Source organism: Astyanax mexicanus, chromosome 4 (assembly GCF_023375975.1).
Source record: "Astyanax mexicanus isolate ESR-SI-001 chromosome 4, AstMex3_surface, whole genome shotgun sequence".
NCBI classification, from domain to species: Eukaryota; Metazoa; Chordata; class Actinopteri; order Characiformes; family Acestrorhamphidae; genus Astyanax; species Astyanax mexicanus.
Window position 1 is genome coordinate 28,760,709 of NC_064411.1, and position 16,122 is coordinate 28,776,830.

General features: G+C 40.4%; 1 protein-coding gene across 2 annotated transcripts in view; it reads right to left on the reverse strand.

Moving 5' to 3' along the window:
* Positions 1–3,226: 3,226 nt before the first annotated feature.
* Positions 3,227–16,122, reverse strand: part of adcy8 (adenylate cyclase 8 (brain)) — a 145,940-nt gene continuing 133,044 nt past the window's right edge. For both annotated transcript variants that reach the window (XM_022679260.2, XM_022679261.2), the window contains 4 exons: positions 12,923–13,069; positions 12,364–12,456; positions 9,356–9,470; positions 3,227–3,953 (listed from right to left, as the gene is read on the reverse strand). In XM_022679260.2, the coding sequence (XP_022534981.2) occupies positions 3,466–3,953; positions 9,356–9,470; positions 12,364–12,456; positions 12,923–13,069 (843 nt within the window). In that variant the 3' untranslated portion in view covers positions 3,227–3,465. The remainder of the gene's footprint in view (positions 3,954–9,355; positions 9,471–12,363; positions 12,457–12,922; positions 13,070–16,122) is intronic.

Here is a 16,122-nt window from a genome sequence, read left to right on the forward strand (position 1 = left end):
TTCTCACCAGTGTGTGTTAAGTGTGTGTAAAATGTAATTGTAAGCGTCCTTGAGTGGCAAAAAGGAGCTATATACAGGTGCATCTCAAAAAATTAGAATATCATTGTAAAGTTACTTTATTTCAGTAATTCAGTTATAAATGTGAAACTCACACAGAGTGATCTATTTTAAGCATTTATTTCTTTTATTGTGGATGATTATTACGGCTTACAGCCAATGAAAACCCAAAAATCATTGTCTCAGAAAATTAGAATATTATATAGTAAAAGTCAAAAGTCAAAGTCAAAGTGGTTTTTATTGTCATTTCAGCTATATACAGAGTACACAGTGAAACGAAACAACGTTCCTCCAAGGACCATGGTGCACATAAACACAGTGTAGACAGAACAATAGTGCAACAGTACAAAAGTGCAGACAGACAATACAACACAATACAGACAAAGAATAATGAATAACAAGACAGTGTGCAAATTTTGCAGTGTGCAAAAAAGACCAGGTGAGGTAGTAATTACTCTATTACACAGTGTGCAATAGAGTCCAGTGAGGTAGTAGGATTTTTAGTGCTTTCCATTTTCTGGGGTAAGTGGGGTAAGAGTGTGTGTGCATGTACAGAAAAACCATCAGTTCAGTCTCTGCAGTTAAGGAGTCTGATGGCTTGGGGGTAGAAGCTGTTGCAGAATCTGGTCGTGCTGGACCGGATGCTGCGGTACCTTCTTCCCGAAGGCAGGAGGGAGAATAGTTCGTGTGAGGGATGAGTGGGGTCATTCACAATGCTGGTTGCTTTGCGGATGCTGCGGGTGGTGTAAATGTCTGTGATGGAGGGGAGAGAGACGCCGATGATCCTCTCAGCTGTCCTCACAATACGCTGGAGGGTCTTGCGGTCAGAGACGGTGCAGGTCCCAAACCAGGCAGTGATGCAGCTGCTCAAGATGCTCTCAATGGTCCCTCTATAGAAGAGTGTGAGGATGGGTGGAGGGAGACGGGCCTTTCTCAGCTTCCGGAGGAAGTAGAGACGCTGCTGGGCTTTCTTGGCTGTAGAGCTGGTGTTCAGGGTCCAGGTGAGGTTATCTGCTAAGTGGACACCAAGGAACTTGGTGCTCTTAACAATCTCCACAGAGGACCCGTCGATGTTGAGTGGAGAGTGGGTGTGTTGCTCTCCTGAAGTCAACAACCATTTCCTTTGTCTTGTCCACATTCAGGTGAAGGTTGTTGGCTGTACACCAGTCTGTCAGCCGCTGCACTTCCTCTCTGTATGCTGACTCGTCGCCTTTGGTGATGAGACCCAGCACGGTTGTATCATCGGCGAACTTGATAAAGCTGTTAGAACTGTATTTTGCAGCACAGTCATGAGTCAGCAGGGTGAACAGCAAAGGACTCAGGACACTGCCCTGGGGGGCCCCCGTGTTCAGTGTGATGGTGCTGCCCCCGAACCGGACTGACTGGGGTCTCCCCGTCAGAAAGTCCAGGATCCAGTTGCAGAGGGGGGTGTTGAGGCCGAGCGAGCTTAGCTTCCTGATGAGGTTCTGTGGGATGATGGTGTTGAATGCTGAACTGAAGTCTATAAACAGCATTCTGACGTAAGTGTCCTTCTTCTCCAGGTGGGTGAGGGAGAGATGAAGGGTGGTGGTGATGGCATCGTCCGTGGAGCGATTGGGACGATACGCAAACTGCAGGGGGTCCAGTGAAGAGGGCAGTTGTGTCTTGATGTTCCTCATGACTAGCCTCTCGAAGCACTTCATGATGATGGGTGTAAGAACAATTGGTAACAATTGGCAGTGTGGGCAGTGTGCCAAGTCCTGCTGGAAAATGAAATCTGCATCTCCATTAAAGTTGTGAGCAGAGGGAAGCATGAAGTGCTGTAAGGAGCACTGATTTTGTTTCGGTGTGCTTATAATCAGTAACTTTACAACTTAGTACTGTAGCTAACCCCCCTGGACGTGGACAGTAGAGAAAAATAAAACACAGTGGATCAACACCAGCAGATGACATGTCTCTTCAAACCGTCACTGATCATCAGTATATTTAATTTGTAAATGAAGGGATCAGAGTCTGGAGGAAGAGTGGAGAGCCACACAGTTCCAGCTGCTCGAGGTCTAGTGTGAAGTTTCTACAATCAGTGATGGTTTGGAGAGACATGTCATCTGCTGGTGTTGATCCACTGTGTTTTATTATCAAGTCTAAAGTCAGTGCAGTGTTTTCCTACAAAACACACAACTTTTGTAGAGATGCAGATTTCATTTTCCAGCAGGACTTGGCACACTGCCAAAAGCACCAATTGGTCTTATATAATATTCTGGCACACTGATGTTTGGGTTTTTATTGGTTGTAAGCCATAATCATCAACAAAAAAAGAAATAAGCACTTAAAGTACTGAAAAAAGTTATTTTTTAATTGATTTTCTATTTTTTTTATATGCTCCTGTAAGTGTAATTGCAAGTGGGTAAGTAAACCCAAACTGCAGCCCCCTGGAGTGCCGCACTTATTCCAACTGGTGGCTTTTATGTTTTGTGGTTTGATGTTTTTTTAATTTCGGGTAAATTACATCATAATCAGCTATAAACAACAAACAACAAACATTGTGGTGTGTGGTGTAGCACAGTTTAAAATTGTGTGAAAGCAGAGATTTTGAGGGGAGTCAGTATAAAACTGACTATTATACAAGAATATATAGTAAAGCATAGTTCAGTCAGAGTATTATGATCACTTCTTTGTTTCTACACTCGCTGCCCATCTTCTGTTACTCTATATACTTTATTATTAACCTCCTTTCACCCTGTACTTTCATACTCAGGACCCCACAGGACAGATAACCACCTCAGAGCAGATATTATTATTATTTGGGTGATTTCTCAGCACTGTAGTGTCTGTACTGGTATGGTGGGGGTGTATGAGGTGTTGGTGTGTGTTGAGCTGCTGGTACAGTGAGTGAATCAGATACAGCAGTGCTGCTGGAGTTTTTAAACACTGTGTTCACTCATGGTCCACTCCTAAAGTTAGAGACAGAAGCTCTGAATCTATATCTAGGGGAAGGATGCTGCCCACAGGACAGTGTCTAGAGGACATTTCATACAGGGCACTGTCCACAGGACACTATTGGCTGTAAACGAACTCATCAACTGATTTGGACCATAGAAAAAAACTACAGGTGTGAAAATGCCCTACAACTCTCTGGTGGTCCTGTGGGGTCCTAACCATTGAAAGTCAATCAGAGACAACTTCCAGAAGCTTTTTATAAAAAATTAAACCTTTTATTGTGCTGGAAATACAAAAGAAATACAAAAAAAGAAACATGGACAGCAAGAGGGACACTCAGTCAGTTTATCAGACAGTCTTTGGGACAGCTCAGTCTTTCAGTCAGGCAGTCGCTGTGGACTACTCAGTTTATCCTTTACAACAAGTCTTTCTTTTTACTCTCCAACGTCCGTTGTACGTTAGAACCTTCTAGAAACGTCGCTCAGGCATTCACTAGGCCATTTCGTTCTTGTCTGTGGCCATCTCAGTGTGGCTGGTGTCAGGGCCCCCGGATGCCAGCAGGGTCCTACGGTTATAGTGGCCCTTCATAATGCCTGAGTTGTTGTTCTCATTGAGGATCTGTTTCTGTTTCTGGCGGTTGAGGGACTGGACCAGGCCGAGCACCACGGCGGCGAGCGAGTACTGGCCCGTGAGCTTGCGCGGCTGCAGGATGAGAGGGTTGGGCTGCACGCGACCCATCAGGAAGTGCGTGCGGATCTTCCCCTCCTGCTCGCTGATGCCCTTCACGTAGATCTCACCTCGGTACTCGAAGGCAAAGCCGCGCTCCGTCAGGATGGTGAAGGTTTCTTCAGGGACCTGGATCTTCCCGCTGATGCCGGTGCTGTCCATACGGCTAGCCAGGTTCACCGTCTTCCCCCAGATATCGTACTGGGGCTTTTTGGCGCCGATCACACCTGCCACCACAGAGCCATGGGCCATACCTGAATCAGGAGATGAGAGGGAAGACAAAAAGACAGAAAAAAAGAGAAATGAGAAGAGTCTCCCACAGTTTAAGCTGGAGTTAAACAACTTTAAGCCCAATTTTACCCTGGATTTCTAGTCTGCAGACTCTGGTGCAATTAGAGCTGACAGTGGGAGGGAAAGTTGTGTAATGTATGATAGGCTGAGACTAAATTGTTAGCCTCAAAATTGCATCCAAAAATAATTTTTAGGAAGAATCTGGTAGTGTAAACTCTTTACCAACTTGCATCTGAACCCAATCCATCAGCAGCCAATGAAAACTGACCTTAAAAAGAAATTACAGACTTTTTTTAAATTGAATTCCAAAAATTAGTTCCATCTTTTTTTGTTCCATCAGTTAGCTTGATTGCATGATTGCAGTAGCTGGAGTTGCTACTTCTGCACCATTCGTAGCTCCCAAGTGTTCTGCTTACTTTCAGCTCTTTTTGTAATGTTTAGAGAGCACGCTGACCACGCTCTCAACCCACCACTTTAACCAACCCTCCAGTTTACCCAAACCACCACTTTACCCAACAACATTTTCTTTATGGGTTTTTTGGGATTGCTTATGCAAAAATAGCAGCACAGTCAACCATTGCAGCAAGCTTGTGCACCTACATGTTGCCATGTGAATCTCCTACAGTAAGGAATGGAGTCACGTGCATGGTGGAGCGTGTGGTCACTTTGTACTGGTTCAGATTTGATAAAAATGTATAAAAAAACAGTGTGCAGAAAAATATATCCAGTCTGTTTATATTCTGCTGTCGCTTTAAAGGTTGTGTAGTGTATCCAAGATAATCTAATGATTAATATTAAAGTTAAATTTTAATTTAATTAAACAGTTTATAAAATAAGACATTCTGATTTGTTTAGTTAGTTGGTAATGACCGTTTTATGGTGTGTTTAATATCTTATAAGCTAGATGACTCTCTGATCTGACCATTCAGCTCCCAGTCCCTTTAAAACACTGCAATTTACTTAGTGGGTGTCTATTTGAGTGTGGACAATGCATGCACAACCTGGACCGATATCGTTTTTTGTTGTCTGTCAACTACTGATGTATAAAAACTGTTTTACTGTCTTTTATTTACAGTATCTTCTGAGAACTCTTCTCATTGCTGCCAGCTGGAGAAATGTCTGATAATAGACATTTAAGGATTCTGGATGGTACTCTGTATGCTGTGGTTAAATAAAAGAACACTTTGCACAGTGTATCAAGTCACTTCAAGTATAAAAACAATGGGCTGCATTATTTTCCTGTCAGTCTTACACACACAATAGCAGCAGAGATGACAGGATGCTTCAGAGTGCCACTACCGACCAGGGAGACAAAACTGAAGTGAATTTCGAATGCTTACTGCAAGATAGACAATTAGATACCAATAACTAAACGTGTAGCTCATATACTGTAGGTAAGTCATCGCTATTGATATCTGATTTTAAATGTGTCGAGTGTCACAGCATGAACAAACAAGCAGGTCAGTTTCCTCTGCTGAGAAATGCAGAAGTGCTGCGCTGTTAAAATAGCAATCTGCAGGCGCTGAGTCTATAGGTCTAAAACGCTGCCACTATGAGCGGGAGGTCGCAGGTTCGAACCCCTGCTCATGCAGCTTTGCCATCAAGCTCAGAGGGAGCACAATTGGCCCTGCTCCCTCCGGGTGGGTAGATGGCGCTCTCTCCCCACATCACTCCTAGGGTGATGTCCAAAGCACAGGGCGTCTGTGAGCTGATGTATCTGAGTCGCTGCGCTTTCCTACAAGCACGCTGGCTGCTCGGCAGTGCTGCATCAGCAGCAGCTTGAAAGGAAGTGGTGGCTGACTTCACACGTATCGGAGGAAGCATGTGTTAGTCTTCACCCTCCTGGTGTGTTGGGGCATCACTAGTGATAGGGGGAGTCCTAATGAGTGAAATAAAATGATAAAAAATAATAATAATGAATAAAAATAGCAATCTGCCAAAGCACCTGGCTTTTACAGGGAATGGTAAGTGACACCCTGATTGGTTTATTTAATGTTATGCCCAAAACACACCTATGATTACTTAAGAGAATTAGTACATGCCTTTGGTGTGTTTCAAGCTGTGCAATGCATACTTTTCCCGTTGTTACGATAGCAAAGACACACTGACACAGCATAAATCACGCTGCACGGTGCACAGCTGGTGGCTCGCCTATAGACGCTTAAACAGGGACCCTAGCGTGCTCCTAACCAGGGTGCTAATTATACTATGAAAAATGGGGGAGTCAAGTTTTTTTTCAGGGTGTACTAAAAAGTAGTAGCCTACAATGCAGGTGCTTTGGTGATATAAATTAAATGAAATAAGATTTTATTTATATAGAGCTTTTTACAACAAAAGTTGTCACAAAGCAGCTTTACAAAGAAAAAACAGGTCCACGCCTCTTATGAGCAGCACCACAGAGATATTTTAATTATTGTTGTGACATTAGTGGCAAGGAAAAACTCCTTACATTAAGAGAAAAGAGGAAAGAACTGAAGTATTACAGTCCTTACAGTTTGTTGCTTGCTAACTGTAGTGTCTGCACCTTAAAATGGCACATAAGTGCTTTATGAGTTTTATACATTTGTGCTTATGTTGTGAAGAAATCCCAAACAGTCCACATATGACTTAATCTAGATTCTTATTTGAATAATCTGTTCCACATTAAACTGTCTAAACACATCTTCATTTAAGGTGTATTTGTAAATTTGAACAATCTAACATCCTAATGTGAGTGATTTACTGATAACAATTAAGTGGGCCCTATCGTACTTACTGCAGAAGGCATTCCGCAATGATCATTGCTATCTTACACCCCAACAACAGTCTATTTTTACGCCGTTGAAATAGCATTAGTTTTTGGGAATAAATCTACACTGATGGGTGTGGTGGTCTAGAAATGAGGTGTTTCTATCTTGGTGGCGGAAAATACAGGTGCGCCAGTGACTGAAATGAACCTAGACAACAGTCAATCATTAGAGTCCATTCCTATAGATGCTTCCTGCGCGTGTACACCCCTGCTCGTTAAACACACACACACACACACACACACACACACACATAAGCATGCACTGCAGAGCACAAGCACAACTTTTAACTCAACAATAAACAGAATAAAGAATAAAATAATATTTCTGTTGGTGTATCTTTACAGCGTGAACACGCAGGTCAGTATCCTTTGCTGAGACACACAAAAGTGAATGAATACTGACACACTGATTGGTTTATTTCACGTTACACCCAAAATTAACCACACCCATGATTAATTAACAGAATTATTTCATGCCTTTTGCACTTTTTGAGCAGCACAAGGCTTATTTTCTGCACCATCACGATACCAAACACACACCGACACGCCCTAAATTCAGCTGCACGATACGCAATTGACTAAAGCACTGTAGAACACTAAAATAGGACCCCAAGAGTATTTATTAAAGCCAGTTGATAGCAGCTATTTACAAGTAGTGGCTTCTGCATAAGTCAGTATGAAGAAAATAAAAAACAAACCAAAAGTAAAATGTATCAGTGTATCATTTTTCTCCTTGGACAGGACCACAAACTACATGAATAACCACACTTTACCTGGTGGAGGATCACTGTCTCCCTGTGATGAGTGTTTTCAGGTATTTCTCTCTGTGTCTACCCGTCTGTCTGCATCTGTACCCTGCTGTGTGTTGCTGTGTTTGCAGATCATCATGACTCACTGCTTGTATTTTATCTCCCGTGTGTTTAATACCTTGTTTTATCAGTTTCGTGTTTTCGTGTTTTTGTGCTTGGTCTCTAGTTTCTATTTTGCTATGTGGGTTTTCTGTCTATTTTTTAACATCATGGATATTTTTGCTAGCTTGAGCCTATTTTTGTTTGTGTCCTTTCAGCAGGGCTACTTCATTATAGTTTGAAGGAGATGGTCGATGAAAATAGATAATAATATTTCTGAAACACAGCCCACTCAAAACATCTAGTGAAATAGAAGTCAATTGAACACTGTAGCTTGAAGCTATGTATGGGTCTATGCTTTATACTACAGATAAAGTGGTAACACTTCATTTGTAGGGTATCTATATAGGGGCTTTATAACATATTAATAAGCAATAAAAGAAAATCTATGCAATATTATTTATAAATGATTTATGCCAGTACTCATACAATGACATTAGACATTTTATAAAATAAATTAGTGTGTATTAATGCATACAATACCAGTCGAAAGTTTGGACACACTTGAAATTCAGTGTTTTCCAAAACAGAATAAATAAACCAGAATATGTTTTGTATTTTAGACTCTTCAAAGTAGCACCTCTTACTTAGATGACAGTTTTGCACATCTTCTCAGTCAGTTTTATGAGGTAGAGTCACCTGGAATGTTCAGTTAACAGCTGTGCTGAACTTATCAAGAGTTAATTACTTGAATTTCTTGCCTATTAATGTTAGTTTGAGAGCATCAGTTGTAACATAGTGAAGAGGTAGAGTTACAGGTATTCAGTGAATAGCTCTATTTGAGTAATGTTCTAATCCAGATTATGAGAAGCAAGAACTACTCAACTAAGTAAAGAAAAAATATTTTCAGTCAATCCGAAAAAAATTCAAGAACTTTGAAAGTATCTTTAAGTTCAGTCGCAATGACCATCAAAAATGTTATGATGGAACTGGCACTTATCAGGACAGCCCAGACAGGAAAGACTGCACTTAATTCACACTATCATGCTGCTATAGCAAACTTTATCTTTATCTTTATCTATTTTTATGGTGTTCTTTTATTTTATTATCTTATTTTATCTATACTATCTATTTTAATAACAGCTCTTGGGTGTAAACTGGATCGTGAGATCACAATTTCGTTCCACCTCATGTACCACATGTGATGCGAATGACAATAAAATCTCCTTGAATCTTTGATGAAAAGTTCATCAGAGTTACCAGTTACCAGCCTCAGAAACCGCAAGAGCCCAGATAAGAGCAGAGCAATATCGTTTGTTTAACACTTTTTAGTTCCTACATGATTCCTTATGTGTTCCTTCATAGTCTGGATGACTCTAATATTCATTTAATATGTAAAAAAAACAATAAATGATAAAAAAAACAAAATGAGAAGGTGTGTCCAAACTTTGGACTATCACTGTATGCATGTTATGTCAGTGCAGCCTTATTTATTTCATAAAATGTCTTACGCCATGCTTTATAAACACATTATTGAATGCTTATGAATGTGTTATAAAGCCCCAATGTTGGTACCCTTCAAATAAAGTGTTACAAACCTTATTTAAGTACTGTTTATTAGCCCTATTGCATGTTCTTTTCTCTTTTAAGACACTATATGAATGAAAACATTAGAGAAATATTATTTTTTTAATATTTATTTTTTCTTTGTAATAAACAGAACTCTTACCGATCCGAAGCTGGAAGTTGTTGAAGGAGTGTTTGTTGATTTCTTGGATGCTCTCGTTCAGAGCAATGGCGAAGTCAGCCAGAGCACACAGGTGACCCCACTTATCCTCACATTGCTGTAATAACACACACACACACAAACATAAAGACACATATTAGTTTATAAAGGTAAAAACATGTATAGGCAAATTACCTTTTGTTGATTACATGTATAGTTAAAGTAAAAGGAAGGGCTAAATAAAATTATTAAATAGTGCTTTTAGAAAAAGTCAATCTACAGTTTTGGCTACTAGAACATTTTCTGAACATTACAGTTAACATTTTTAGATGTTCAATCTATCAAGTTTTTTCTGGATATTCAGTTTTTTTGGGAATGTTAGGGTGTTTTCACACCAACACTATTTGGTTAGTTTAAAACAGACTCTGGTTCGCTTGTATCCTTGGCGCAGTTCATTTGAGCAGGTGTGAAAACAGTAATCGCACTTGGGTTTGCACCAAAAAAACTGTACTGAGACCTGTTAGAGGAGGTGGTCTTGGTCCAGTCCCAAACAAACTCCAGAGCAGTTCGCTTGTGGTAAGAACCTGATCCGACCTCGATCTGACCTGACTATCATATATATATATATATATATATATATATATATATATATATATATATTCCTTTTATTTGAGCTAGACGGCTGTTCAGGTGCAGTTTAACCTGATAAATATTACCCTGATAGTTACCACAGCTAATACAAAATGCAGTCTCTGCTGCTACTTTGTGCTTAGCTGTATCACACTGAAAGTGGTATGTTTAGCCTTTCACTGCTCGCGGCCATGGAACTCAATTTACTGCATGACATCCAAATGAAAACACTGTATTCAAAAGAGTGGCAGCAAATTCACTGCATTCCGTTTTTTTCAGCAGCTTAAAACTGCACAAATATAAAAATAACGTGCTGGTGTGAAACACAGACCTTTCTTGCTATATTTATGATCGAACAGCTCTGACCAATCAGAGTAGACAACATGCTTGCATGTTTTTCTTGGTGTGTATTTAGTTTTTTTTTTTAGGTTTGTGCCTGTGTGAAAACAAACCAAACCAAAGTGGGAAAATGCTTCAGGTAAACGTCCCCAGAACTAAGGCAAACTTGATAAAACACATAAGTCAACATGTTCCTGAAATTAAATACAGCAACAGAGATGCTGCAGAAGGAAGCTTGAGGCACAGTGAAGTTCTGAAGAGGTGTGATGGTGGCAGCGTGTCGTAACAGTGGTAGAAGTGGCCCATGGGAAGGTGATCCTCCTCACAGAGGAGCAATTTGAAGAGACAGTGCCCAGAAGGACGTCAATGACAATGTGCAGGGGAGCAGAGCGTCCGTTGATAGGACTGAACAAAGTGGGTACTAAAGGTGGGAGATGAAGAGGACCCCTGGGGTCAGCTGTGACAGTAAGGTAGATAGATTAGAGTGTAGTACAGCTGGGAGATGGGAAGGTTAATTAACTGGAGAGAGCCGGCAGTAGAGAAACACCAATTAACTAATTAAAGACGATAATAAAGAATCTAAACCGATGACATGAGTGGACCCACCTATTGCAGGACTTGCACGTGGAAGCGTTAATGGGAATAATGACGGGTTAAAGATGGAAGGGGCAAAAAGTGCCCAAGAGACAGGGTAAGTGTAAGGGCTTATCCAGAAAGGGGATTGAACCCAGTTCTTATGGTTCACAGCACAGCCTACTAACTGGGTGATTTTCCTAGTAGAGGTAGTAATTAGGACCCAAGAGCACAGTAGGCAAGACTTAGAGCCAAACTGGGAAAGTAAGATTTGAACCCATGTTTGTTTCGGACCAAAACCGCTAGAGAAAGTGGTCTCGGTCCGGTCCCAAACGAACTCTGGACTGGTTTGTTTGGTTTGTTTGTTTGAGAACATGATCCACCTTTATACGACCTCACTATCAAATATACTTCTTTTATTTGAGCTAAACGGCTGTTCAGGTGCAGTTTAACCTGATATATTATCCTGACAATTACTGCAACTTTTAACAAATGCTTTCGTCTAGCAAAGCAAGTGGGATTTAATACTGATTTAGGATTTAGTTCTGTCGCACTGCGCATGCGCTGACCTACACTTTTTAATTATTTCTCGTGATTTGATTTTTGATAAATCAGTTTTTTTTGTTGCATTAAACAACCACTGGACTCTCATTGCAAATGACAAAAGTGTAAATGGAAATTAAAAACAACATAACAATAATAATAATAATAAATACAACAGTTATTAGAATGTACAAAAGCAGTTTGTAATGACCTCTCATTGCCATAACTATGATACAGTGATTTATGATATCCAAATATATTATATGTATTCATAGACGTCTACTGGGAACATGCTCTAATATTGTGCTTCTTTTGTATTTTTACAGTTAAATATACAATAGGAAAGCACTGTTTGACAAGGTAGCACAACTAGACAGAACACCAGGACAGTTTTAAAAGAGGTGGGTCCTGAAAACTTCTGGAAAGCAAAAGAAAAGCCCACATCTAATGTGGGGGTTTTGGCGGGAAAAAACTAAACAAAATAATGTCAGGGAAGAAGCCATTAAGAGAGAAGAGGAAAGCCCTTTTCTTTATTTTGAGAGAGAGATTAAAAAGAGGGCAATAGAGGTGTTGCTGGTGAGGCCTGATTGCCTCCAGAAGCTAACCATTGCCCCCCTCTAGTGGCTGGAGGCCGCATAACCCTGAAGCCAGCCTTTACAGTAAGAAAGGTCAGTTTAAATGAGGACCATGGGTCAATCATCATCGGAAGACTGTGCCTATATGTTCTATTTCCTGTGGAGCATGCATGTCAGGGTGGCCAATTGTAGTGAAAATTGGCATTTGATAAAAAGTGGTTGACCTAGAGTTGAAAATGCTTGAATTGTTCATGGTGACCTTGTTACGTTTCAAATATGAAATATATGAAAAAATAGTATCATTAATTAAGTGTCTTCAGTTCCTTTGAAAAATAAAACAATGTGTTTAACCTGTTTCTCTGGTGACAGGCCAGATACTGCCATATATGTGCTGCCAATGGTCTTGATTTTCTCAATGTCCTGGAAACGATCTTCTCCCAGCAGCTGTGTGGAGAGAAAGAGAATGAAAGAGCACAAATAGAGTGGAGAAAAAAGAGAGAGAGAGAGAACAGTGTTAAACCAAAGGCTTAGGTTTAGAAAATCTTCTGGCTGTTTTGGACCATTTACAATTTTCAACAATTTCTAGTTAAATTCTATCAGCAGAAAAATTATACTGTCTGAACACAAAAAAACACTTAAAAATACATTTCCTGGCAAGATCATAATGTACTCCACATTTAGAAAAAAAAAACTTTTTTTTTGCCAAATATGACTTTCTACAGTTTCTAATTAGGCTGAATGGAATTTTGTCCAACCTGACAAGTGTTGCTATGAGAGACTTCTTCTGAGGGCGGAATCTGGATAAGTCAATAACCTACAAACCGCACTGCAGTCAAACTTATTTAGAGCATTTTCTCTATTTTTTGACTTGTTTAAACTCTGTGTTGGTGTATTTACACTTAGTCCTGACCTCGTCAAAGTCGGCGATGATCTCGTTCAGGAGCCGCAAACACTCAACTCCCTGATTGTTCATTTCAGTCTGAGAATAAAAATCAGCGAAGCCAGGAATAGAGGCAAACATCACTCCGACTGAATCATAGGACTGGGAATACAGCTCCTACACACACACAGAGAAAGAGAAAGAGAGAGAGAAAGTGAGAGAGTTAGTAGAGAGAAATAAGATATAAACAGAGAAATACTAACAGACACTTTAGACATTAATTATTTATTATTTAAGTGGAATGGTATGCTTGGAGTAAGCGGTTTTTGAAGTATATCTGCCATATAGAGGTGCATGTATCAGCTCTCTGATAAGGGCTGTCTGATGGCTTTTGATGCTCTACATGTATGAGTTAAATGCCTCATTAAGGCCTTTCCATAAGCATCTGCTTCAATCAAAGTATCATCTGGCAGAAATCTCCCTGTCAAAGAGCTCTGATTAGCTGTGGAGTAACCTAAACACAAACCTGTACCATGCATAGCTCCAGTCAAACTGCATTACTTGAATCAGCAGCACTTGAATTGCTCATATATGTGTGATGATGTAATGATGATATATGTAAGGAAGTTTATTGGGGGAAACTGTACAAAGGAAAGGAGGCTCTAATACCCTGTTAGGCTCCTCTAGCCTGAAAACAATATGAGATATGGTTGGGTATGGAGGTATACAAGTTCTGTAAGGCATTTCGGAGGTTATTTGCGCAGATATGTTGCAGCTGGGCTTGTAGATCCTGCTATACACTCGTATGTTGCTGAAGCTGGTGTCCCGGCTCGTACCATAAATGCCCAATTGGAGACTTGGACAGGGAAAGCCAAGGAAGTGTTTCATCTGATAAGAGACATTCCTGGAAAATTCCTTTGCTGTGTGTGGGCGAGCATTATCCTGCTGAGACAACATATGTGGCCACAGGCTGCAAAAATTAGCCAGTAATTAATGTAGCACACCGTATTTTCCGCACTATAAGCCGCAATTAAAATCCTTTAATTTTCCCAAAAATCGTCAGTGCGCCTTGTAAGAGGCAGTAAAGCCACTCTGCTGAAGTACGCTGCTAGCTGCTAACCATGCTAAGTGCTAGCTCTTTCACCATTTAGAGGTGATTGTCATCTGCCTGTAGCCTGCTGCTAACCACGGCTAGCACTGCTGGAGCAGCATTAGCGCTTTCAGTGCTCAGAGTTGTGTATATCGGACTGTTTTCTGCATATTTACTATGTTAAAACAAGCGTTGTACGTTGTACGAACCGCTAGCTAATATTGCCCTGGCTTACCGTAAAACTCAAGGTTCCTCCATGTGGTGCTGTTGGGTGGCATTTACCAGTGTTAATGCTGCTGCACCCAACCTTAGTGGAAATCTGGAAATCTAAGCTTACTGTAAATTAACGGAAGCACATTAAAATCCAGTTAAAATCCAGATTAAAATTGTAGATGAAAATCCAGTGCTTGTTTGACAAGAAAATGTTTTTTTTAAGAATTACTTATAGCTTAGCTTTAATTTACTTAGTTACCACCTTTACTTAGTCGCTTAATGCGCCTTATAGTCTTAAAAAATACTGTACTCTACTTATATATCAAAGAACACACTGCTATGTCTACAGAATATACAGTGGTGTGTGTGTGTGTTTTTGTGTGGGAACACTTTGCAATATTAAATAAATATCCCTAGAAATATATTTTTGCATTGTGTAAAGCAGCATTATGTGGGAATGGTATGTCCTGTTACAGTTTGAAAGTGGAATTTGTGCATTGAGCCACCTTTAAAGGACACGCTTTTCACATGCATTTTAGAACTGGCATCTGAAGTGAAAGAATAATTCGAACTGAGGTGCTATCGTAATATTACAGAATGTTACACAAATATATACTTAATCGGGTTACACAGTTGTTCTGGTGTGGATGTGTACATGTGTGTATATGTGTGTTTGACCTGTTTCTTTGGTGACAGGCCAAATACTGACATATATGTGCTGCTAGTGGTCTTGAAAAATGCCAATTGAAAGCCCTGCCATGGGAGGCAACAATTACAGCAGCAGGAATTAGCAATTAATTAATGTAGTATAGTTATATATTGCATGTAGAAGAACACACTGCCCTGTGTACAGCGCACACAGTGGTGTAAATATATAAACACACAGCCTACAGCAGGTAAACAGGCCGGCTCTCCCCACTGTTTCCTCCTTCTGTTTGACCAGTGACACTGAAGTTAATACACACTGTAGTAACACAGCGGACCTCCAGAGGGCAATGTTGAACCACCACTAATTTCACACCTCCCGGTTTCAGCATGGTAACACAAAACAATCCCTGTCACTAGTCTCCGCCCCTCTACACACACTTGTGCACACACACACACTCCTGATGGGTGTGGTGCAGCTTCTATTAAAAGATCTATGGGAGTAAATATCTGTTTTGACCCAGCAGTGAATAATATTTGATAAACTGCATTATCAACCATGTCCTTCACCTGCACCAAATTTATGTGCCCTGTAAGTGTGTGTGTTTGTGTGTGTGTGAGCAAATAAGAGTGAGTTTCAGATCACATTTCTTAGCCTTTATGACACAACTGCTGAATCATTCAGCTGACAACAAATGACAAACTGACACACATAGAAAAAATACACCCAGTGTCTGAACTAAAGCATTCTTTTCCAGGTATGCATTTAAACAGCTGGAATAAAACACACACGTTTGTTATCACACATCACACATCCCGAAGACCTGGGGCCCTATAAAGTTTCGGAATAAATCTACACTGATGGGTGTGGTGGTCTGGAAGTGAGGTGTGTTCAGGTAAACTTCTAGCGAGTTTTTATCTTGGCGGCAGGAAATACAGGTGCTCCACTGACTGATTAAAACCCAGAAAACAGTCAACAGTCAGCAGCCCAAATCCTATTTTAGGCATGCGTGTGTAAATCCAGCTTTTAACTCAACAATAAACAGAATAGAGAATTAAATAGCATTGCTGTTCCCTTAAATAAGCTTCTGGTGTACATTCACAGCGTGAACACGCAGGTCAGTATCCTCTGCTGAGACGCTCAAAAGCGACGCGCTGTTAAGATACGAATGCGAAGTCAGAGCACACCTGCCTCTTAAAGGGAATGACAACTGGCACACTGATTTGTTTATTTCATGTTATGCGCAAAACACACCCATGAATAATAAAGTGATTTAGTTCA